The sequence below is a fragment of the Diadema setosum genome, chromosome 6 (genome assembly GCF_964275005.1).
Source record: "Diadema setosum chromosome 6, eeDiaSeto1, whole genome shotgun sequence".
NCBI classification, from domain to species: Eukaryota; Metazoa; Echinodermata; class Echinoidea; order Diadematoida; family Diadematidae; genus Diadema; species Diadema setosum.
In genome coordinates this window covers 15,601,919-15,628,828 of record NC_092690.1, presented here as the reverse complement: position 1 = coordinate 15,628,828, position 26,910 = coordinate 15,601,919, and the positions used below count along the sequence as shown (strand labels likewise).

The 26,910-nt window shown below is 37.6% G+C and overlaps 1 protein-coding gene across 1 annotated transcript in view; it reads left to right on the top strand.

The window, feature by feature from the left end:
- Positions 1 to 26,910, top strand: part of LOC140229972 (contactin-5-like) — a 99,262-nt gene that overhangs the window by 40,275 nt on the left and 32,077 nt on the right. The window contains exons 6-8 of the mRNA XM_072310169.1: positions 1,700 to 1,815; positions 16,105 to 16,282; positions 24,517 to 24,641. Of these exons, the coding sequence (XP_072166270.1) occupies positions 1,700 to 1,815; positions 16,105 to 16,282; positions 24,517 to 24,641 (419 nt within the window). The remainder of the gene's footprint in view (positions 1 to 1,699; positions 1,816 to 16,104; positions 16,283 to 24,516; positions 24,642 to 26,910) is intronic.

Here is a 26,910-nt window from a genome sequence, read left to right as displayed (position 1 = left end):
AAAAGTCCTGATAGTCTTAATAATAATGAACAGTTAGATTAAAAAACAAAGTACATTGTGAATCTTGATTTAAAGACTCCTACAATTGGGGATTTCCTGATTTTAATGTTAATTTTTTCACCTTTGGAGCTGCACAGGCAAATTCTCGGTCTCCTAATGTTAGTTTTGTTTTACATGCTGTGATTTGTAAAAAGAGAGTGTCTGACTGAATTAGTTATGAGTGTGTTATAGAGATCTATAATAGTACTAACCATGTACATGCAAGACATTTTCTTAAATTTTCGCAAATTGCCACTGGCATTCATTGCATATGATGAAGGCAAGAACGTTCATGTGCATATTAATTTTGTGAATCTTGGCTCTTGCAAAATTTGAGAAATTTAAATGCATACGAAACTTTCTGGTTTTACAGTAATAGTTCAGTTATGTAATCAGTATTTCAAAGTGGTTTATATAGGCAGTGAGCTCCTAAATGATATTTGTTTACAAATTGGAGACCAGTATAGCACTCTCAGAAGAGGAGTGACTTGTAAATAATCAACTGGTACACCTTAAACCCTTGTGCAATGTTGTGATTGGATATATTACAAGGTGTGGGCTTTTGAGCTCACATGCCAGAATCAGTGCCTGTCCAGGGCCATTACTAGGGGGTTTCAGTGACCAAACAACATTACCCACCCCTGCTGGTGAGTATATAGGGTCTGCTCTATCAAAATTGATTTATTTTTAAATCACACAATGAAAGAGTTCAGTTTGTTTTGATTTTTTTTACGTATATTTGTCTCCCTATTGACAATTTTCCAAATATTCCACACAAATTGTTCACTAGATCATTAAATTTCACTTCTATTAAAAGTGCAAACGCTCCCAAAAGCAGGCATACTTCATCAATATTTTTGGAATGGTTTATGCTTTAATAAAACATATGCACATAACTATAGATGTATGCATGTTACCTAGATGAAAAGGGATTAAAATGTTGACCCATACACTGCTCTGTAGATTATAAATCCTCCTCCTACCCTACTCTGTAAACTAGGGTTGGACATTTTCCAAGAGGTGAGGAATCTAGTGTTCTATTTTTTTGTCTTTGTGCTTTCACCTCTAAATGTACAGTTTATTTTCATGATAATTGTGCTATTTCAATGCTGTAGATAAATAGGAACCTTTTGTTTTATTTTTGCACCATACATTGTAAAAATTTTTAAGTGACCTTGAGCACAGCTGCTGTCATGTCTGTTGCTGCAGTCATCCTCTGACATCAGATTGGTTTTTAGCTATGTGCTATATTTAAGTACTGGTATGCAAATTAAGGACTGTTTTGGAATCCTTTATATGCTGTGTGAGAGAGGAACAGTGTATCTAATATTGTTTTTCTTTATTTTCTTCCATGATTGAATATTGTTCCAAGATTATATATCTGTCTTTATTTTGAGAAGGATGGGAAAGTGTGCAAAATATCAGGAAACAGAATTAATTCATGCCCTTTGTATTCAAAGTTTGAAAGCAGGACTATGTATGGGAAAATAGTAGTAGGGGAAAGAATACAACTTAACATGTAAGAATAAAGGTGTGAGACAGAAATAAACTCATCTACTTTTGTACTGTTACACAGTGTAAATGATATAGTAACCTTCATCTGTTTGTAATGATGATATCAATGTTGACCTAATGTCTCACATCATATATCTCTGTGCAGGGCCACTGAAGTTTGTGCGAGTGCCTCCATCTGTGATAGACCAAAGGGAAGGGAACAACATCACTCTCCTGTGTAATGTGACTGGTTTTCCCCATGCCAGATTACTGTGGTACCAGGTAGTTTACCTCTTAGTCTACATGTATCAAGGAGATTCAAGAGATGGAGTAACAACAGTGTTATTCCCTTTGATCCCATGTTTGATGCCGCCACTCAGAAATATTTGAAGTATGTGCCAAAGTGGAGCTGTCTCACAGATAGGAAGACAATTGATTCATGTGACATTGCCAGAGACTCCAACCCAAAGTACCTTCTGATCTGGAGATTCTCCCGCCTGAAACCCCTAGCAAACGGGAGACTCAAAGTTGATGTGTGCGAAGCGAGAAATTCCCAGGGTTCTAGATGCTCTCTGGTGCTATCTAAGGCTTATTTTTTCAACATACGATAGAAATATGTAAGAAATCCTTTCCAACGGGAGACAAAGAGCCAGGGCGGGAGAAATCAAATCTCAAACGGGAGAACGGGAGATTTTGCAAAAATGGGATTTCGGCGGGAGATCTCCCGTCGAAAACGGGAGAGTTGGAGTCTCTGCATTGCATCATGACTCGTCACTCTCAATGGAAGATATGTCTTTATGATGGTAATTACTTTTTGCTGTCCCTTCTTATGATATGAAACATGAGCGGTACATAAAGGTACAGACACAGGGATGTGCAAATAAAAATTCCACAAAAATTGATGAAATAATAATTAAAATTACCTGACTTTAGATGTTTTTACACTAATCTAACACATAAATGAATGAAGAACTACACTTGAAGATTATACCATATCAGTTTCATTTGTCGGAAGTGATTGGAAAGATGATAAAATCAACTTTCCAATAAGGGTGCAGTTCAAATATTTGTCAACATTCGGTTCAGATTTACACTTTTTGACATAATCCTGGACAGGAGTTACTTTCTTTTTCATATGCCTTCTCATTAACTGAAATTTAATTTCCTTTAATACAAAAACAAACAAAATATAGCTGACGTTATGTTAGCGTTCCAAATTAATCATCTCTTTGCTCGGAAAGACAGCGGCATCAAACCCCGATCATCAAAGTCACAAATGCACCTGTGGAATTCTTTTGTACATCAAAAGAAAATTGACAGCTGTTTGAATGTGTACAACCAGTTGAAACTCCATTTCTCAAACCTCCTTGCATGTATGTATAAGAAGAGATATGACATCTGGCTTTTCTCATTGTATCACTGTCATGATACATTCAATACCTAGTATGCATGCAGATACAGTAACTATGGTTACCTAGATAGCACCAAAACTTGATGGAAATATGCCCAACCCAGCACAACTTAATTATGTGACATTAATTTCGAATGTATTGAGACAAGCTGACTGTAATGGCATGTAATTTAAACAGGATGCACCCCTATACATTGTACAATTGAATGCATAATGAGATGTGTATTATACAAGCAGTAAAACAGATGCCAAGGTGGAAAATCCCGAATGCAGTGAACAGTAGGTGTTTTCACATCAGCCTGATAAAAATCCAAGCTCGAGATATTTTTCGCGATCGCAAATTAGCGCACTATTTCATTTCCTATTCACATCAACCCGATCATTATCAAATAGCGCGCTAGTTCGCATTAATTATCCTGCTATTTCAGAAATTTCCCGAGTTGGACTGGAGAAATATTCTCGATCAATTCGTATTCACATTATCAAATAGCGCACTATTTCGTGATCGGGTTAATTTCCCAAGTCAGAAAATAGCGCGCTATTTCAAAACATCGGGCTGATGTGAAAACGCATATTAGGCCTGTCTTCATCTGACCAAGGTTTTAATTGTATAGCACACTATTTTGTGGCTAGGAAATTAGCCTGATGTCAAATTAACCCACTATTTGTGCAATGAAGTAGCAAATAGCATGCTATTCGATCCAGATATTTTCAAAAAACATCGTGGTCTAATTTGTGAAATAGCACACTATTTTGGATATCTCTCCATCAACCCAAAATTTTCTCAATCCCATCATTTCAATCGCATGCTGAGCCCACAGAACTCTACGTAGAGTTCTGTGGGCTCAGCATGCGGTTGAAATGATGGGATTGAGAAAATTTTGGGTTGATGGAGAGATATCCAAAACTCTACATAGAGTTCTGTGGCTGTGCGAAATTTGCGAGCTGAGAACGCATGTGTCAACCTCGGGCTTATTTCCCAAGTGGGCCGTATTTGAGCTAATAAAGATGCACATTTGTAATGTCACATTACCTAAACCGCAAAATAGCCTGCTGGTTTGAATTTTGGTCTGATTAAGACATGCCTACATAGTTTTGCTGAGCTTTCCAATGCTTGAAAACAATGAGTTTTGCTATCACTATGCTTGTAGGTGTTCCTGATTTTCAAAAGTTTTGAATAAAAATGAATAGATGAGGATTTGGCATTTGTTGTCTAAAAAGGTTTTTCATTCAAGGAGAATACTGTAGACAGGACAGTTTTGGTAATCTATGTAATCCTTAATTTGCCACATTCAAATGCACATAGAATTAGTGACTCAGACTCTAATACCAAATCATACCAACAAATGAGCAAGAATTCTGTTGATGTGAGGAAGACCAGAAAGACAGATCCAAATTGGTTCCAGGTTTTTAGACTTTATGTAAAATATTGCAAAAACTCTACAAAGATGTTTTTGAAAAAGTTAGGAGAATATGAACTTTATGTGTTCCTTCTTGTATTTTAATAGCATTCAAGACTAAGATTATACAACAGCTTCAAAGATGTTAAAGCATATCAAAATATGAAGCTTCCTGTGCAGTCAAAAGTAATACATGGGATTATATGCCTGAAGTAGTTTAATGACAAATTGATATAACAAGTATCATGATTTTTCATCTAGAATATAGATCTACAATGGCTTCATGTCTATCCCTTTCTTCCAATATCTCTGTGTATATGTGTGCATGCACATAACTCTGTAGAACGTCAGTGTCTGCTGTCCATTTTTATTTCATATTTTTTCCCATTTCCAACAAAATCATGATTTTTAGAGAATCTGAATACATAAATTAACTTAAAAACAGACAATAAATGAAATGATAAATGAAATGAAATGACTATCTTATGAAAATGCTGGAAATGGGGAGGAATAGTTTAAAAAAAAATAGTGTTTGAAGATTGCATTTCCCCATAGTACAGAGCTTGAATAACATGTGTTTAAGATTTTTTTTTTTTTATCCTTTAGCCTAGAGAGAATGCTATGCACCAAGCCCATACACTTTAGGTTCCCCGTAAATTGATTGTTCCTGTCAACCAGATAGAGAATATTTCAGCTCTGGTGTAATTTTAACATATGTCAGGTGCCAGCACACAAGTGATACTATATGTAGACTTAGCTAAGAGTCAGAAGAGGGATTAAAGGTGGAAATCTTACTAATATAGGTAAATTTGATACTTTGCCTGTAAACAAATTGTTAAAACAAATTTGTTAATTTGAATTGGAAATAGTACTAGTATTACATTTGGGGTCTAATTTTTGTATGACACTTTCAAAGGAAGCTTTCATAGTGTATTATTATATTACTACATATACAGATCTCAAGATAAACATATATTTGGACTTTGTATCTAACTGTAAATATTTTCTTTTTTTCTTTCAACAGGAATGCATTCCTGTACCGAACACCAAAGTATTTAGATATTTCTATATCATTGTATACTTAGCAGAAAAAGGAAAGTAAACAATTTTCCATTACATATTTTTCATAAAGAAGATTTTGGTAAAAATCCTTGTGTCATATACCATATTAAAGGTTATCTATAATTGACTACCAACCCAGTAGGTTAATAGAACAAGATTTTTTTTTTTTGCATGAGTGAACAAATTCTTTTTGTCTCCAAAGGCACAAAAGTAACAATTGCAGAAATTGATATTTTGTCATTCATGAGCATTGATAACAAAAGATCAACTAAATACAGTGGGAGACATTAATGAAAAACAAAAATAAGTCAGACTAAAGGGGAAAATAAGATTTTTTTTGTCAACTCAAATTCAAATGACATAGAGAGAAAACCACAAAAGTTCTAAAGTGGTTATTATTTCTGTATTTGAAGAATTCATGAGACAAATTCAAGAACCAAATATCATTTCTATTTTTTTTTTATTTCAAAGAACATTTCAAATTTGAACGATTTTTATTAATATTTCCTCTTCTCTAATGTCATTTTATATTTGAGTTTTTACAGAAGAACCTTCATTTTCTCCATTATTTTTTTACCTTTCTTTATCTTTGGGGCCACGAAGATGAAGGTCAGTTGGTAATATTTATAAGTTAATTTGTATTTATTTAATGTATTGTGTAAACATTATCTTTTGTTCTCATTGTTACATAGAAGAGCACATACACATGAATTAGAGCTTGTCCATTTTTTCAAGTTTTACTTTTGTGCCTTGAAAGAGACAAATGAATGTAGTCATTCATGCTTAAAGTTTCCCAATTTAACTCTTTATGTGCCACGTTCGCATGCCTGACTCAGCCGACTGCACGCCAAATTCGCATATTGTGCCTAAACCCACAAACCAATTGTTAAATCGCCAAATGCCCCAGTGCTATGAAGCATTTCTTGCAATTCTATTCCTGTCACATGTAGCTTGCATTATATGTTGTGATTGACTATGAAGCGGTGTACCGTACTGATTTTGTGAGTAAATTCTAAATTTCTGACGCTGTTTTCTATGGAAAATTCATGCATTTATGATAATGCTGCTATTGGTCATTCGAAAGAAAAAAAAAATCATCGATTTGAGAACCAAGTTATATCAAAGCAAAGCGTGGCATTTTCTCTACAACTTTGCTCATTTTTACATGTTCAGGGTAACACAAATGCCGCAAAATTAACTAAGATTTTAAAGAGCAGAACGTTTCCCAAAGCATGACTACATTACTATTGTAGAATGATATGGCACACATGGGATTTACACCACACCATGGCACATGAAGAGTCAATGACCTACCAGGTTGATAGCCAATTGAATTACCTTTAACGTGGTATATAAGACATCAATATCTAGCCAAATGTTCTATTTGGAAATATGAACTATGGAAAAGTGTTTGCATTCTTTATTTATTTATTTTTTCTGAGTGTATATCCCTAAAGAACATCATGGTCAATGACTGGCATATATATATTTGAAGTGAATTTCACCTCGGTATATGTGTGACGCTCCAACAAAATGAGTCATATGTCGCACAGGGAGTTTTCCCGTAATGAGCCGAAAATGAAGGGGAAGCACTGCTCGGGTCGAAATTTTTTTATGACGGATTTTGATTCCTTGATGTTTTATCTATTTGTACAGAAACTTTCAGCGTGTAAAAATGAGTACAAGTGTCCCAAATCACAGTTTTTCTGAGACCATTTTTTTCGGTTACATTTTTTTCGAACGCTCGCCTTTGCGTTGCGTTTCGCACCTATTGTTCTCGCCCGATCGAGACTCCGCCTCCGTTGCTAGGGCTTATGCTAATGAAGCATTGCTCTTGACCCCATTGAAGACAAAACAAAGCATGGTGCGTGCGGCTGCGGCGGCGGCGAGGGCTTTAGAATTACGCAATAATAGTGAGCTGACCAAGGCTATCAATTGCATGACCAGCGAGTTGCGTTTGATACATGCACCACATTTCATGAAGTGGTGATTGATGCGACGCACAAATGGCGCTGAAAAATTTTATTCCAACGACGATCATGCAAAATTTATGATACTTTATCAATGAGCTAAAATGATCACATATTCGAACATGAAACCTCTCTAGTGATGCGTGTGGTACTTTTACAACGGTTATTGGCCTCATTAATGAATTCGGTCAAATGATTATAACTTTCGTTCCCTGGTATGTGACTTGCTGTTTAAAGTTCATCTTTGGAGATATAGTAGGGCCTAAGTTGTCAATTATTCTCGTTTTTATAAAGTCGATAATTAGCCAAATGTATGTAATGCGTAATATTATTTCCCTGGTTAATAAAAATTATTGCCCTATTTACTTATGATGGTTTGGGCCGTGACGGCATGGAGAGAAATCGGTAGACAAACATTATTATTATGCCCAAATAGCTCGTGTTCCCTTTGGAGGATATTCTGACTCTTGTCATCTGTGTATTTTTTAGAAGTAAGACCTATTTGAGAAAGTGACAGAAAGCTGTGTCGCTACTCAAAAGTGTGCTTCTTCATTTTTTTTTATCAGAATGTTTGTAATGATAGCTGTTTGTCGTGTATTACGTGTAGCTGACATGTGAGAGGTCAAGTCTGCAAAGAATTTGGCTAACAGCTTTGCGAAGTAGCAGCACTAATTGCCTATTGAATTGTGTATTGTGAGGAATTCGAATGAAAGAACTCGGGCGACACTGTTCACGCCTTTTATCCGAGTAAACCCCGCATCAACGAAGCCTTGAACAATGAGAGGTAAACTTCCTGCTATCAAGGGGTGGATAATCACGCAACCAGTATTCTTTCTTCGCCATTGATAGCAGAATCAGTGACATACTGTAATGGAGCAACAGTGTTGGAGGATTGGCATTATGTCTGCTAATTTGTAAAAGAATTTTTCAGTCCCCTTTTGTGTTCAGAACCACAGTCAGGGACGCTAACTTACTTTATTCTCTTACAAGCTATCGTTACTATCTTAAAACGTGAATTTTATGAAAAGTTAAAAGCGATTGCGGAATCAGTTCTTCTGCGTGACACCAGGCTTTTATAAAAGCATACCAAGCTTAAATCGTTAACCTGTATAGAAAGGGCGGGAATACACACATATCGCAATAATCCGGATTTGAGAGTGATACACTTTACTATTTTTCTTCATCTTTACCCCGACAAAGACCATGGTAATTCAAAACAAACAAACAAACAAACAAACAAACAAGCAGTTGCATTATATCAGAACGTACAGAATTTTTGTGTTTCATGTATGTATAGGTCATCTTTTGATGTATAGTAGGCATTTGTTGTCGTTTTTATAGCGTTTCCTAATAAATGCCTTTAGCGAAAACCCAACACAACTTTTATCGAGGGAAGGAAACTTAAATTTGAATATAACATAGTTTACAAAAATCAGACATGTAAATAAGGCAATCATATACATCCGCATGGCCGATTGTAATCTCTTACTTAGACTATTAAACATGATCGCCTGCATTTACATGCTTTTTCGAATTTCTTGAACTTTGCCCCATTTTCTCTTTCTTTTTTTTTAACAATTGCTCGCAATATTTAAAAATCGTAACACAGTCTGCTATCCCACAATATAATGTTCCATTTGATTCGGCACTTATTGTTGGTCGGGTGACTCCAAATGTTGGAAACTCGAGTGATGATACATGGAATTTTGTTTGTTTGTTTTCGTCTCATCGCTCAAAAGAATTTTGACTACGATTACAGAGGTATCATCTACAAGATTTAACTGATGGTTTACAGAAGTGATCATCAATTCCGTAAGGATAAGTCAACAAGTCATGAATTCACTTTACCCATCATGTCTAATCGCACTACGACATTGTTGAGGTAACCGCGCCTTTTTATTCTCATAGTTCAAACTAATTCTTGACATAATCAAAACAAATAGTTCTTTATGTAATTTCTCAAAATACTCAAAAGATGGCTAAAGTCAAAACTTTCTACAAAGATTGCATACGGCAATCTTTACTGGCCTAAACAGGTTTTCTAGAGCTATCAGTTCCCCCTATGACGATGACTTCGATTGCGTTTTGGACTTGTACCGAACTACTTTCAAAACGGCTATTACCTTTATAGTTCGATTAATGAACCAGTCTTTTGAATTCATAACCAACATTCGTAATCGTAACCATCACAGTAACATAATCCTGTCAATAACAGTTGGAAAATGTAAATGCTATTAGCGCAAAATAATTAAGTAACGATTATCTTCATACATTCTAATTCCTAAGTGATGTCGCTACGAAAATGACACATGGTTTGACTACTGCTTCAAGCAAATAAAAGTAAAAAGGAATGGGATATACTTCTAATGATAATAGTATACCACGCCGTACAATGCATTCCACTGTATTTGGTAACATTTGGTTACGTTTCTGTGCGCTTTACGTACGGAAAATAAAAGGCAGATTGATGCTATTAACGCACAACGCATTAAAATACATCGTGTACAATGTAATGTTTTAGTATACGGTTTGAAACTTTGAATTTGCGAGTCCTTTATAAAGTTATAAGGGTTATTACATTATCAAGCAAAAATTAAAGTATCTAGGGTTTCGGATTTGCTCAGAAGACTAACAGTGCTATATACATGTATGACGATCGTTCGCAACAGAGACAATCCGCTTCAATAGATGTACAATGTAATTCTGTTTTCATAAATTGAAAGAGAAACGTAAAGAAGTCAACTTTTTAACTTCATTTAGCTTTCTCACCAATTGAATTTGATTTGATCGGTGGATCTGCCATGCATGATATCGCTGTGTACAGTGTGTTCTATTAATTCTATTAAATTATCTAATTGGCGTGCTTGTTTTTTATGCAGAATATTACAGGTAAGTATAAATTCATAATATTTGTACATATGACATGTTCGTTGTTTTGTATTTTCATTTTTATAATATATCACATGTCCATTATCTGATTCTGACCACGAAAATATGGCGACTGTTTAAATGCGGAGTATGTACTGGAAAACTAATGTCTCCTGCCAGTATAGACAAACTAATTTCTAGTCTATCCCCGCTTGAAATGGAAATAGAAAAAGAAAAACGAAGTTCGACTTTCAGCACATTTCAACCGTTTTGTATAGTGCCTGATACATGTAATGGACATAATTCTTTAGCGCATAAGCAATCACACAACTTTCGGGAATAGATGTATGTCTTAATGATTGTATCTCATGGAAGAAAACTCGTCTCCTTGCCTCAATTTTAGCTTCTTCCTTTTCAAGCTTGCGGGAAAGAAATAGTTGAACATCAATCGCAATCATAAAGAGAGGCACATCCTTAAAAATAAACACAGGAGTACTGAGACACACTACGAAATAAAAACGGGCCTTTTATCACTGTTGACAACGCATGACATTGAAATGCTTTTTTATGGGGGGGGTAATACAATTGATTGTTCTGAAGGTTTGTTAATCACACAATGAAATATGGTTTGCTATTAGCTTAGGTTCGTTAACAAGAAAATCAAATGCGGTTCCTTTTCCGGTGGTTCCTTTACCCGAAAGTAATCAAGCAATCATTTTTATTTCAGTAAGGTTTGTGAATACAAAATGAAATGAGGAAGGCCTAAGTATTGATTCCGAATATTTGTCAGTATAATTATCTATCTCAAATGCAGAAAGATTGTAACTATAAAAATATGATGTAAAAAACATTAAGCTTAAGCCACAAGTTAATGGTTCTTTATATGCTATGGCATTACAAAAGTGACCGAGAATAAGAAGTATATTTATGATACAATCATAATATAAACCCAACGTGAAGCTCTCAGGCCTACATCAACCTTTGCTTCTGATACGTATAGTATGTGCAGCATTGGCAAGTGTGATAAGCGATAATTACTGTGGACGCAACGTCTATAAAGGAATGTGCCTAATATGGCGGGAATTCAGAATGTTACGACTGTATACAGCTGCATCAGAACAGACGCGAAAGCAGTCTTTGATGCTCTGCAACATTACGACCATGTGCATAATTTGAGGGTTTTTAGTACATGCAAAGAACACGATCTCAAAAGACGACTATCGTTAATCAACTTCATTGATTTTCTCTACCGATGCTGTCTTTTGAACTCCCCTCTACAATGGGTTCACAGGTTCTATTTAGCTATTGGAACTTGCTAAACGTTTCCATTGACAACAACATGGGAGGAGAATGGAAGCGATCAACGCCCTCACTAAAAGACGCTTCTCGTAATACGCATTGCGTGCCTTTTTTTCTTTCTACTGTTTCCTATTGTTTGTGAGTTCAAAACTTGCGGCAAACTACACCGCAGCCGACACACAACGCATACCGACTCATTCATGCGGCGGCAGCGGCACGGACACAAACGGACAAACGCACCGAAGTTTACATTCGGGCTGCCGTATTGGTCAGAATCGTTAATGATAGACCTGGGCCCCCCCGTTGCAAGAAAGTTGCAATCAATTGCAAATAATTGCTAATTTTGAAACAACCATTCTGATTGGCTCAGGGTCTGCCCTATTAAGAAGACATGCATGCAACAATGATTTTGATTGGCCAGTGACAATCAGTTGCAAGTTGCGTTTAAACGCAAAGTTTCTAGCAACGGGACCCTGTCCTGCGATTGGTTAATTATCTTACACACCCAAGCTATCGCCTTATATGGTAGTGCGTGCGATGGAGCGTAAACGCCGTCGCTAAGCAGGACTGTTGTATTGTTTCGTCCCGTGAAAGAAACAGGTCGTGAGCTTGAACATAGCCTGAACTTTGAGAGCGATTTTCTCCGTTATTTAGAAAATGGACTGACATCATAAGCGTAGTTAATATTCGTTTTTATGATCTATAGGGATGTCGAAATGAGTTGTATTATATATCAGTGTAAAGCTTAGAGTCTGTAGAATTCACATATAGGCATAACTACGATTTCATTTTTTGCGACTTTTGACTCATTCCGACGGAGCGCATCACATATATCTGATTTCACCAGAATGTTCACTCATAATTTTTCCTTCAAGTTTACGTAAGGTAACCACAACATATTTCCATGTAAAATAAGTTCTTTAAGTTAAATTTGTCTCATTATTTCAAAGGGGCTGTTTCTGTAGGATAACCCAACAATATGACTTATCTTGTTCATGATGCAATGCCAAGTATAAATTTGTCATAGTATTTCACTCACAATAATCATCTGCAGACAGTGAGGAAAGTCAGAGATGATTTCCTTAATGTTGTCAAACCAGAATGTTGGTCAATATAAAATGTTTATGTGCAGTACTTGGCCCAAATGTCAAATGTAGTTTCAAGAATCATGAATGAGGTAAATGTTAGAATATTTGTGTGGAACTGTAGAATAGTGTCTTTATCATGACTTTCATTATTTTCAGCTTCCTCTTTTCCATTCAATTTCCCCAGTTTATGTATTGTATTCCTGTATTTAGTAATGTTGATCATTTTGGAATAGTTTTGTCAGTGAATATAATGATGGAATAAGAAGATTGGATTTACTTGTGAAAGGGGGCTATTACAATTAGGCCGAGAGTCACTTCTGCAATGTAAATCTATTGAGATTTCCATGTACAGTGTATTGTCAGCTGTCTCATAAAAATTGTCGTCTGTTACATTTACCTCTCACTTATTTACTTATTTTATCCATATTGTTTAGAGGCTGTGCAAAGTGTTATGTAAAATCAAATAGAAATTCAGTGATAAACCAGCTGGAACCACTGGAAATGATTTGCAGCTTTTTAATTGAGCACTAGACATACAGTCAGAGAAGATTAAGTATTTCAAAATCAATCAGTATAGTTGGGTCATGTGGAATGACAAGGAAAATGGAACGCTGGTCTTCATAACAGGCATGTGTTCATGCACATACACTCAGTCTCCTGACCCTTTTTTATTGTGGTCATGTGACATAGAGGGAGAGTGTTGTACCTGGCTGAGAGAGACAGGAAGTGGTGAGGGGGTATTAATGTGTGACTCAACAGGAGGAAGGAGGGGGGACTCCCTGAACAGAGCCTAAAGGGCCAAGTCAGCTTCTGCAGCAGTCAGCTTTTTTTTTCTTTTTTTTTTCTCTCTCTCTCTCTCTCATTCCTTTTTCTTCTTTCAATGAGGTGCAGATTTTCTTGTGATGAATTAGGCATGTAACTCAGCAAAATATCACATTATATTCTCGGTGTGATAGGTAGCTAATGGCATACATACTGTTAAAAGAGATGCTCCCTTGACTGTTTAGGCTGTAATTTGTAATGATCTCAGGGTTACTATTCTGTCCATCCACCTTTCTGTTTAAGGTATAATGATTTCTTACTGCCATGATAAGTGAAGGACATTTGAACTCGAACTAGACTATGACCATTTGGATGTGAACAGACTAGGATCTGTTACAAGAGGATAAAGGTTGCAGGGTGAGGTCAAAATATAGATAATGTGATTTAGAGTGTAAAATTTGGTTGTATACATTCAAACCTGCTAGTAAAAGAAGCTTTGATTCTTAGACTTTTCATTCCTTAGATTTGGGAATACATATTTAATCTGGCTGAACATGCACAGATCAAGATATAGACAATGTCAACAAGACTAACGGTCCATGTGTGCGTGTGAAATCCATTGTTCATTTCAAAATCATATTTTGCTTAAAATAAACAGACTTGACTTGAGAGGCTGCACAGGCATATGTTAAACAATGTTAGAATTACTTGGCACATGTTATTGATCTGAGGGGCAGTAGGTGTGACAAATGGACATGTATGCATTATAAATGGACTAGCATCCTGTTTTTCAAACTTTTCCAGGAGAGCAGTTTAGAGTTAGGTTATTGCATGATGGTATTTTAGCTGTACATTGTATCTACATGTTGTGGAATGCACGCAGGAAACTTAAGTTGCGAAATCAACACATGACTTAATCCTTTGTTACTGAGAGTGAAAATTCTTCTTAGAGACAACAACCATGAACATAGAAGGGCAGTAACCTGCATGTTTCTCCTTTTGGTCATTTTATATCATTTTTCTTTTTTATGCCTCCACAACACAAAGCGTTGCCAGAGGTATGTTTTCTGGTTGTCTGTCTGTTTGTAATCAATTTTGTGGACAGTGTAATTTAAGCATTGTTTGAGGCATCCAAGTGAAACTTGACATGTGTATGAGTGGACAAAGCTGTGACTGTAAACTGTTGGGCACACAAGCTCAAGATTAAAGGTCATAGGTCAAGGTCAAGTCCCCCACCCCCCAATATCTCTACAATTTTCAAGAAACTTAGTGTATGTCTTACCAGGTAAAGATTCTCTGCATGAAGTTTTAGGATATGGGGTCAAAGGTCAAGTGAAAATGCTAAAATTTCACTTTTTTTAAAACTCAAAAATTGCTCTCGGTATGTTCATGAAACTTAGTACATACTGGCTCAGTGCATACTGGTAAATGATTATTTAGGGAAAGATTTGGGCCAGGGGGGCAAAGATCAAGACAAAATGCTGAAATTCCCACTTTTGTCTTTATTTTGAAAATAGCTAAAAGTTGAAAAAATAGCCATACAGCTTAATTTCTATGCCCGTTTCTTGATGCCCAAAATCATCTTGTGTGACAATCTCAAGCAATTCCACTTTTTCAACTGAGATGCATCAGAGTCTGCTTGTCTTGCATTTACTACATCGTCAATAAGAACATAGTTCCCTCACATAACATTACATTTTTTTTTTCATAATTTCATTGATATTGACTGAGGATTTACCCTTAACCTTCTCTGCACACAAAAAGTATTTCCTATCTATTTCCATGCATCACAAAAAAAAAAGTATACATGGACTTTTACCTAGTGAAATTCATTATCAGAAAATTATATTTTAGTTGTGAAGTTGATGACTTTTACCCTTGAGCTTCGACCTATTGCCCTGTCATTTTATACAATAATTGTTGATGTTATTTCTATTTCTATTACCAAATAGAAATACCAATGACATTTCAAGCTGAATTTTAGCTTGAGAATGACATTTTTAACCAAAGTACAGGAACCAAATCTTTAACCAGGACTTGATTGTCTTTCACCATCATGATGCAAATATCTGGACATTTTTAGCTTTTACAATGTACCTATCACTCTAAGCTTTCACTGCATCCGCTTGTTCTTTATATCATGCAGTGCAATTCCGTACACGTTGGACGCCTCCTGTGTATTGTGCTTTTTTCCTGTGTTTTGGTATGTGCGTTTATCATCCCAGGTTGCCAGCATGGTGTTGTTCCGTCAGTGCAGGGAACATGGACACTGACCAGATCAAGCAATTGATTCCCATGATGATCCGTACACTGCCAGAATGAAAAACATCATCGTAGTGATGTTATTTTGTCTGTGGCAAAAATAATCCCACAAAGTAATGCTCCCTGCGATCCCTTTCTTGTTGATGCATTCCAAGCCCAATGTGCTAGTATATCTGAGCACTGATAGGTGATTAATCCCATCTTTGCCAAAATAAACCAAATTAACACGAACACAACGGATTCTCATATATTTGCACAGTAGTATAGTAGAGTAAACACATTCAGGCTGGCTTCCAGATAGCTTATATGTGGCAGGTACGTACAGTCGATCATGAATAGTGAGTACATTGTAAGTAGAAAGTATATCCCTGACAAGCGACTGCACTAGCTGGATGTGATGTGATCCTATCATCAAATGACTTTCAATTGTCTATTCAAACTCATTGCAGAATGATGAGATCTTGACCAACACCAGTCACACCATCATTGAAGTGACCTACTCAGAAAGGGTGGCCTGGTCAAGACTCACCTTTGACACACTTAATGTCACTGACAATGGGATGTACAAGTGTGAAGCGACCAATGTGAACCAGCAGATCATCCACAACTTTGAGCTCGTTGTCCATGGTGAGTCAATCATATGCATTATTGCCTTATTTGTTTGCTTATATTTGATTTCAACGCATTTTCACTGTCACCACAAAATACACTCAAATAACCACTGTGCTCCAAGAGGGCTTGAAAAAAAAATAGCGTTTAAGACATATCACATTTTAGTACTCTCATATCAACAAGCTGTCTAAGTTATAGAAAGATGGATGATGTATTTACAGCCTGTAAGTATAGGTCTTGTTATATAGACTAGTCATACACATAGACACAGACAACCTACAAAACATACATAAGAAAACATAGAACAAGCATGTCCATTCACTTTGTCATTTGAATAATTGTACAAAACTTAGACCCCGTTTACAGTGCGAGGCTCGGCCGCGGCCAAGCCGCGGCCGAGCCCAGCCCCGCTTCAGTGTAAACGCGCAAAAGGCCAAATGCGAGGCCAAAATTGGCCTCGCATTTGGCCTCGCTCTGGAGGTGGTCTCGGCCACGGCCGAGCCGCGGCCAAGCCCGGCCTCTTCTTGGTGTAAACGCAAACTGGGCCAAATGCGCGGCCAATTTTAGTCTGACTTCCAGACCCTCTGCCCGTACTATTTTGCTATTCACGATATCAACCCCCTCAACGTGGAAAACTAGTATAGTTTAAGGTGGTTTTGTCCTGCAAAGGATTTTTCCTTCGGCAAAGGCCTTTGGCCGAACGGCGACATCGTCGCCACGGAATCAGTTGGCAAAGGGTCTGAAAACCAGGCTATACCAAATTGCGTTTGTTTACAAGCAGAGCGCCACTACGACAAAACATTGAAAGGTTTGAATTAAAAGCGCGGCCGAGCCCAGCAGTGTAAACGGACAAAATTGCGAGGCTCGGCCGCGCAATTGAGGCCAGGCTCGGCCGCGGCCGAGCCCGGCCCCGCACTGTAAACGGGGTCCTACATGTCAATAGTACATGCTTTAGTTGTATATGATGGATTGATGTACAAAGTATTATGTTAATGTAATGGTGTATGATATATTTTATGTCAATATGTTTCAGTTTTAGTTCCATCGCTTGTAATGTACTTGCAATGTGTTTTATGTGTATTGTAAACATGATATTTCTCACAGCTAACAATTTTTGATATTTTCAGCCATATATTATTCAGCAGATTTTTTTTTTTAATTCTGTAATGTCTGTGATGCTATCTATGATGATACGTAGGTGACTTAACACTTTCATATATAGTTGATTTTCTCAATATTGCAGGGATATCAGTATATCTGCATATATGCATACATACATATGCAATATCATCACAAATGATGATTAACAACTACTTACTCATACTATTTAAATCATAAATTTCATTCATGTACATGCCTTTATATCCTCTAAAATAGATGTTTGTAATGTTCATTTCTTTCATTTGCCCGGTTATCAGCTTTCAGGTCTTCAAAAACTTCAGAATACAGCTGCACATATGATAACTCACATAAGAAAAAAAAATGATTCCATCACCCCTGTGCTTCAGTTATTACCTTGGTTGCTCATAGAATCACAAATTCTGTTCAAAATCCCCTTGTTCATGTTTCATTGTGCCCATGGCACAGCCCCATATTTCTCTTGTTCAGTATACCTTTGTGATAGGCAACCACCATAAAGTTCCGTGTATAAGACGCACTTTTTTTCCGTCGGAAAATATGAAAAATCGGGGGTGCGTCTTATACAGTCAAATCACGGAAAAAAATCTGTCACGTACACCCAATTTTATAAGGTCAACTTGGGGTCATTTACGCCCATCGACATCCGGAGGGTAAGCAATCATTACAACGTACGGATAAACGAGCGATGTATCAATCTGGACACACACAACAGCTGTAAATACGGGATAAACTTACATTGGCCTTGTGTAGTAACGATGTATCAATCTGGCCGTAGACAACAGCTGTAAATACGCGATGTATCATTAAAACTATACCGATGTATATCGGTCTGCCAAGCTACCAACAGCCAACCTAGTAGCTGTAAATACACGATATACAGATATCATTACTGAATTACCGATACCATAAAACTTATCGATGTACTAGTATCAATCTGGCCATAGACAAAAGCTGTAAAATACGGAGTAGGATCGACCCTATGTCACCGTAAAATGTGAACAATGTGCCAAGCATGCACTATAGTATGCATATCCATGGCGTTCGTTTGCTAGCTCTTCACATAGCCTTTTGCAAAGGTGGCGGAGGCTCTCACAATGGACTCGCGTGCACACAGCGATCGGATCAGAGTGCGCTTGCCCATTGCGCGCTGCGTGTGCAAGTCCATTACATTGCTGTCTGTGTGCGTGTGCTGATAGCGAGCTGCCTTATTGCAAAAGGCTAGCACTGCATACAAGCATGGTACAAGAGACACATGTGTTACTGGTAATCCGAGGCGAAACAACAGTGAGTGTACCGTACACACCGTACGTCTCGGCGTACGATCCCTCTAACATTGTGCTTCCAGTCTGACACGCGCCAATATGCGAGTATGATAGCAAAGATCGTACTGTACACTCTGAGTACGATCTTTGATGATACCATACCCTTGTACCCCTACGATAGAAAGGCAAAACCATAGCAAGTGAGTACCGAGACAAGTTTCACATTTTGCGTCTTCCATATTTTGCCGATGTCCGATGAATACCGTGAAAAGAAAGTATTTTAGGTCCGAGAGTAGGGGTGCGTCTTATACATGGGTGCGTCTTATACACGGAACTTTACAGTATTAATACTTCTCTGACTCCATTTGATTATTGTGTTCAAGGATGTTTCAGGGATGAAGTCTCAACAGTCTTATTCCCTTTGGTCCCATGTTGGATGTTGCCATTCAAACATTTTGAAGTATGTGCCAAACTAGGTCTGCCCCACAGATAGGAAGACAGTAGTGATCCTTAACTTCGAGGATAAGCTCGTACTTAAGTATGGGGTGCCAATTGTTGCATGGTATCTTTCATCATGAAATCGGTCATTTTTCTTTTCTCGAAATGACAGTTCGTCAAAGAAATGACAACTTTGTCGATGAAATTGTAATTTTGTGACAAATTGACTGTTTTCGTGATAAAAGAGACCATGCCACTCTTGGCGCCCCTTACTTAACTATGAGCTTATCCTAGAAGTTAGCTTATCCTCAAAGTTAAGGATCACTGTCTGAATGTAACTGATGGATTCATGTCTCATTACATGATGACCAGACACTCTCTGAGGAAGATATGTCTTTATGATGGTAATGACTTTTCACCATCCCCTACTTATCAAAGATGAACAGTAAATGATGGTACAGAATAGGGAATGTGCGAATAGAATTGCGCAAATATTGCTGATATAAAAATGAGAATTGCTAGTCCTTGGCATGTCTGGACAATAATCTGACATATCAATTTGTAAATAATTATCTGAAAAAAAATGTACTAAACCAGTTTCATTTGTCAGAAATCAGAAAAATGATGAATTTGACTTTCCAGGAGAGTTCAATTTCACAACTTTATGACATACAGCTCAGATTTACACTTTCTCACAATATTTTTTTTTTTTGGGGGGGGGGATTGACTTTTGCTTTGTATACTTTATCATTACCGGTAAGTGAAGTTTAATTTCCTTTAATGCATGAACAAGCAAAATATACTGAATGTGATATTAGCATTAAAAATGAATCTTCAGATTGCTCAAAAAGATGTCACTATCGAACCACAATCATCAAGGCACAAATGCACTTGTGGAATTCTTTTGTCTATCTGTAGAAAACTGACAGCTTTTTGGATAATCACAGCCAATTGGAACTCTATCTCTTGAACCTCATTAGGCCCATTTACACTTGCTTGGAAAAATTGTGATTTTTCTAAAATCACGACATTTGGGTGCAAGTTGCTAAGCAACTACACCCAAATGCCCTTGAAACATCGCCAGAAAAATCGCCAGCCGGAGTGCAATTTTTTGATAAATCACGATGTTTGAGGAGAAGTTTAGCGAGTGTAAACCCAAGCTGCAGCAATATTGCGATTTTCATCACATGACTTTCGGTATCAGATTGCACCGGGCGTTTATGCGTGCTCCCGATCCCTCTGTGGAACATGTAGAGAGTATGTCGGCCGCAGGCCAGAGTACAGGGTACATGCTGTACAGGTAAACGGTCGATCTCGTGGTCTCTCACCTCCCTGATGGAACTATATTGTAGGGCTGTATATGAAAACTAGTAACAAACCTGAAGTTCTCCAACCACGTATCATCACCCCATAACGACTTAACAAAATAATGTTCTCCCAGAAATGCGTTGATTTTGGGAGTGCCCATACTGCTCTCAGTATAAGTACGTAACAAGTGTCGGTAAAACAGTGGTGAGTCCTTGCTGCCGCCTGATGAAATACCAGTCCTAACTTCAAGTCCTACTTCTCACATTCGTCATATCGGCGAAATTTCATGATCCTCCTGAATGCTACTTTCATCAACTTTCCCATACTAAGCTGAAGTTTTACACACCAACTACATAATATTATGTGACTGATCTAATATAGCAAGCTACCCATATATTTTTACCATAAGTTTACACTCTTACACTCTGAGCAAACTAGACTGCACTGCAATAAATACGAATAGCCCGCGCTTCCACTCGTCTACCGTGTTGAAGAGAGGTAAATTACACATGCGCACTACCGACCAAAAAATCGCGATGTTTCGTGAAGCTCAAACTTTGCATGTTTTTTGGCGCAAGCGTAAACGGTGGAACCAAAATATCATGATTTTAAAAATCGCGCTGTTAGAAGTTGTAAATGCGACTGTTGATGTGTTGTACCAAAAGTTCATGCTGAATAGGGGATAGTTCATTTCTTGTTACTGCAGGTCCATAACTTTGGAATAAATTGCCAATAGATATTCAGGGAACTCACAATATTGTTGTATTTAAAGTTTAACTGAAATCACAATCTAATTTTGCATGCAAGTTGTCTGTTTCGTTCTGTGTTGTCTTTGTTTTGTATCATTCCCTATTTGTATTGTTTTCCATTCAACTGCTTTCCAGCACTTAGTTGAGTACTTCTGTTCTGAGTAAAGATTATTATCGTTATCATTGTTTTAAATTCCCTTGTGTATCAAATATTTTTGTATTGAAAGAGAGCTAAATTGCCATATGTCTATTATACTATTAAGTTTCAGTTCAGATTTTTATACCCCCGCCACACATAGTGTGAAGGGGGTATATAGGAATCACCGTGATGTCGGTCGGGCGGTCGGTCGGTCTGTTGCAAAATCTTGAGTCGCGAACTCCTTCTACAGTTTTGAAGCAATTTAAACGAAACTTAGGGTAAATGATGATATTGAGGTGTAGGTGTGCAGGACATGTTTTTTGTGTTTGTCAGACAATGCCTTGCCATGGTAACCATAATTTTACCAAAACCTTGTGGATTGAATAACTTCCATAGTATTTAAGCAGTCAATTTCAAAATTGGTATCTATGATGATTTATAGGTGTAGTTATGCAAGACACTCTTTGTGTTTGTACTTGACAAAGCGTTGCCATGGTAACCGCATGTTTTCTTCGAAATCTTGTGGAGTGAACAACTTCCACAGTGTTGAAGCAATTGAAATCAAATTTGGTAGGCATTATGGCCTTGAGGCATAGATGTGGAACACATAATTTTTGTGTTTGTCGGACAAAGCGTTGCCATGGTAACCATAATTTTACCAAAACCTTGTGGATTGAATAACTTCCACATCATAAAAGCAATTAAGGTCAAATTTAGTATGTATGGTGATGGGGAGGTGTAGTAATGCAAGACACCAATGTGTTAATATAAGAAAAATGTGTTGCCATGGTAACCACTCATTTTTGTATCAAATTGAACCATTTAATCTATGAAGGTGAAATTTGGTGTGTATGATGCTCTTTAAGTGTAGTTTTGCAAAATGTCCTTTGTATTTGTATCGGACAATGCGTTGCCTTGGTAACCGCATGTTTGTTTTTTTATGCCTCCGCCACGAAGTGGTGCCGGAGGCATTATGTTTTCAGGTTGTCCGTCCGTCCGTACGTCCGTATGTACGTCCGTACGTCCGTCCGCTTTCGTTTACGCGATAACTTGAGTAATATTTACTGGAATTTTACCAAACTTGGTCCAAGTATGAAGTATGATGGGGCAATTAGTTGATAAGATTTTTGGTGAAATCGGCTAAAGGTCAAAGGTCAAGGTCAAATCATGAAATTTTATCCGTTTACGCGATAACTCAAGACTGGATGGAGCAAATTTCACCAAACTTTGTTGGAGGATGATGTATGATGGGACAATTAATTGATTAGTTTTTCAGTGAAATCAGACAGAGGTCAAAGGTCAAAGATCAAGGTCAAATCCTAAAATTTATCTGTTTACGTGATAACCCAAAACTGGATGAAGCAGCTTTCACCAAACTTGGTCCAAGGATGATGTATGATGGGACAATTAGTTGAGTAGATTTTAGTGACATTGGCAAGAGGTCAAAGGTCAAAAGGTCAAGGTCAAATTCTACAAATGTTGCAATTTTCCCCATATCTATGCAATGCCCGAAGGTATTTTCTTGAAACTTGGTGTGGACATGTACTACTGCATAAAGATTCTCCAATGAGAGTTTCATGTCATAAGGTCAAAGGTCAAAAGGTCAAAGGTTAGGTGAAAATGTTGCAATATCACTTTTCTCGCAAATGGTTCGATGTATTTTCATGGAACTTGGTACATACGCATGTACTGTCTGGCAGGGATTCTCTATGGAATTTAGGGGTCATGGGTCAATAGTCAGGGGTCAAGGTCAAGGTCAACTCAAAATTTTACTATTTCCCCCATATACTAGTATATGCAATGCTTGCATTATTAGTTTCAAAACTTAGTACATGCATTACCTAATGGAGATTCTCCAGGAAATTTCCAGCCTGAAGGTCAAAGGTTAAAGGTCAAAGGCCAGGTTTCAATGCCCCCCCCCCCCCAATAAAAATATATATTTTGTACCGTTATCACACTCTTTCTTCATACCTTTGAAATTACTCAATGCATAAACTTCCCCAAAATTCCCCAAATATGTATACCTGCACTCTTAGAAAATTATGGCAAACACAGTTCAAGACATTTCTGACAAACCTGTCATTTCAATATTTTGCCAGTTATGTGAAAATGTCATGGATCACACATTGTGAAGACATTGTACTATACGCCTATTGGGAGAATCATGCATTAAGGCGGAGGCATCAGTCGCCATAGCGACATTTCTAGTTTTAATCCTGTGGAGTGAACTTCTTCCACAGTTTTCAAGCAATTGAAACCAAATTTGGTAGGCTTTATGGCCCTGAGGTATAGATGTGGAACACATAATTTTTGTGTTTGTCACACAAACCGTTGCCATGGTAACCACAATTTTACCAAAACCTTGCAGATTGAATAAATTTTCCATCATTCAAGCAATTAAAGTCAAATTTAGTATGTATCATGATCTAGAAGTGTAGTTTTGCAAGACACCAATGTGTTAGTTTAAGGAAAATGTGTTGCCATGGTAACCACTCATTTTTGTATCAAAATAAAGCATTGAAGCTATGAAGGTCAAATTTGGTGTGTATGATGGTCTTTAAGTGTAGTTATGCAAAATGTCCCTTGTGTTTGTATCATACAATGCATTGCCATGGTAACCACACTTTTTACCCAAACCTTGTGGAACTCAGTGTCAACTCTGTAATTGTACAGTAAACTAAAATTATTCTGTTTCCAATTCGACAAGTGCACAAACTTGGTATTAACGTCATTGCCCTCATGACATCACATACTATAAAGCAACACTAGGGGCGGGGGTATTAATCACCTTCAGTGATAATTCTAGTTTTTTTTATTTTGTGTTAGGTTAAATATGTATGTTGAAATAATTTTATTTTCTGTTTTTGCCCTAGAACAGCTGATCAAATGTATTATGTTTGTAAATATATGTGCATATTTGTGTCCTTGTCTATTGTTTTGAAGCGGTCCAAATATGTATTTTTTCCCCTTGTAATTACCTGCCTGTGGGCAGGTAGTAACCTAGAATTGTTTATAACATGCTTTGATTTGTGAAGAAATAAAGTATGTTTTGTGTCAGTTAGTGTGGTTTACACATGACCTGTGTGTTTCCATTATGATCAGAGTATTCACTGATTGCTATAGTGCAGAACACTGTAAACTGTATAGCGAAGCCTTATGAACATCATTGCTTATTATGAATAAAAATTGATTACTTTAATTGCCTGTGTACAGCACCCCCAAGGATTACATCACAACACCCTGCTGTACGAAGAGCACATGTTGGGATGCAACTTACCATGGAGTGTACAGCCTTGGGGTTTCCTCCCCCAAGATTCACCTGGTTCAGGAATGGACGGGTAATGTGTGGACCATCTCATATGATTATTTATTTTCTTTTCATTTCAACAAGTTTCACATGTTACAGATCAGTATTATTGCTAGACAAACACATGTTCAGGAATACCTCCGGTAGAAGCTATTTGTGCTTTTACTACTTTGACAAAAGTACTACAGAGTACCTGAAAGCTTTGCAAATATCAACCCGTTTTCTTTGTGGTCAGTAGGCCAACATTGCGTATCCATATTGTCTGTATGGCAGCACTACAAGTAGCTTCATCTTGACCTATAACTGGGTACGGTAGTATGCAGTCTACCAAGTCAGAAAGATAATGTATTGAAATTTGTTCATGTATTTGCTCATCTAAAATATTTTATGCATAGCTCATATACAAGTCTCATAGTAATTGAAAACATAGTTCAGGTAAGGGTTTGAGAACCTGTCTTGCACCATTTTATATCTGCTTGCAATATCTCGAAAGAAGCTACCAAGAAAGTTACCTGGCTGATGCGATTTGCTGAGATGATGAGTTGTTTTGGATATTTTGAGATCAATAATAAAGTCGGTATACCGACTTTTTAGCTCACCTGAGCGGAAGGCTCAAGTGAGCTATTGCGATCGCTCTTGGTCCAGCGTCTGTCGTGTGTTGTTCGTTATGCGTCGTCCAGTGTGCGTTGTCCGTCGTGCATGAATTTTTTATATTTTCATCTTCTTCTTGAGAACCTGATGACCGATTTTCACCAAACTTAGCAGGATGCATCCCTATGGGGATAGGATCTCAATTTGTTCAAATGGGCACCATGCCCCACCGGGGGAGGGGGGTGGGGGGAGGGGGCTGGGAGGCCCAAACCCCCTAAAATTAAGGAATCTTAAAAGATCTTCTTCGGTAGAACCAGAATTGATAGAGCTAAGTTAATGAGTTAGTACATTGATGACTGTAGTTTCTAGTTTGTTCATGGTAGAATCAGGGGTGCCACCCTTGTGATCCAGGGGAGGGGGTGGGGAGGGGTCCTAATGGGGCCTAAATTGTACATTTTCATCTTCTTCTTGAAAACCCCATAATTAAGTTTCACCAAACTTGGCAGGTAGCATTCCTAGGGGGACAGAATCTCAATTCCATCAAATGGGCACCATGCCCAAGGGGCTCAACCCACCCCCAGTGAGATTTTCTCAAGAACCAGAAGTGATTCAGCTAAGTTAATACAATGATGAGTCAGAATATTGATGACTGTTGTTTCAAGTTTGTTCGTGGTAGAATCAGGGCAGGGTTCATACGGGTCATGGAAAACCTGGAATATCATGGAATTTGGATTAGTCTTTTTCCAGGCCTTGAAAGTCATGGAAAAGTGATATTTTCATGGAAAGGTCATGGAAAGTCATGGAATTGCAAAAATTATAGAAATTTATCTGTTATTTGTGTGAGATGTGTAAATAATCAATGTCCTTTGCTTCGCTTTGATTTGAGATCAATTTTCAGTCTAAAGTGTTAAAAAAAATGTATAAAAGTCATGGAAAGGTCATGGAATTCTGGCTAGAAAGGTCATGGAAGGTCAGTGAATTAAATTTTTGAGTATGAACCCTGCAGGGGTGCCCCCCACTTTGGGACCCAGGGGGAGTGGGGTGGGATGGGTCCAAATGGAGACTTAAATTGTACATGTTTATATTCTTCTTGAAAACCCCTTGATGAATATTTACCAAACTTGGCACGTAATATGCCAGGGGGTTATAAGATCTCAATTTGTTAATCCCCCCACCCCATATTTCTTCTCTAGAACCAGAAGTGATAAAGCAAAGTTACTATGAGTTAATTGTACATTGATGACTATAGTCCGAAGTTTCCAATGTTCTCATGGAAGTGTCTGCAAGAATGCGTGGAAGGTGAACTTGTGATGCTCAGGTGAGCATGAGACCCCTGGTCTCTTGTATTCCAGAGGGATCCAGGTCAATTTGATCTCAGGGACAACCCGGCCATATTTCAGACAATTTACATGCAGCTCATGATGGTCACATTCTAGACATAGGCGCACATTCATTTTGTATGCGCGCCAAAGAAGTACTTTGATGCGTGTGTTGTATCAACTCGGCCCATAACTGCAACCTGCCAGAAATGCTCAGCGTGACCATAGTACAACATCGTACAATCTAGAGGGGCAACTCGGCCCTGCCGTCAAAGCGAGGCCAAATTGTCCCAGAGTCCGAGTTAGCCTGACCCTGATTGGGTAAGTTCTGAGAGGCAAACCTTTTTGGTTGATAATGTGCATTTTTGTCATTACCCAACAAATATCTTG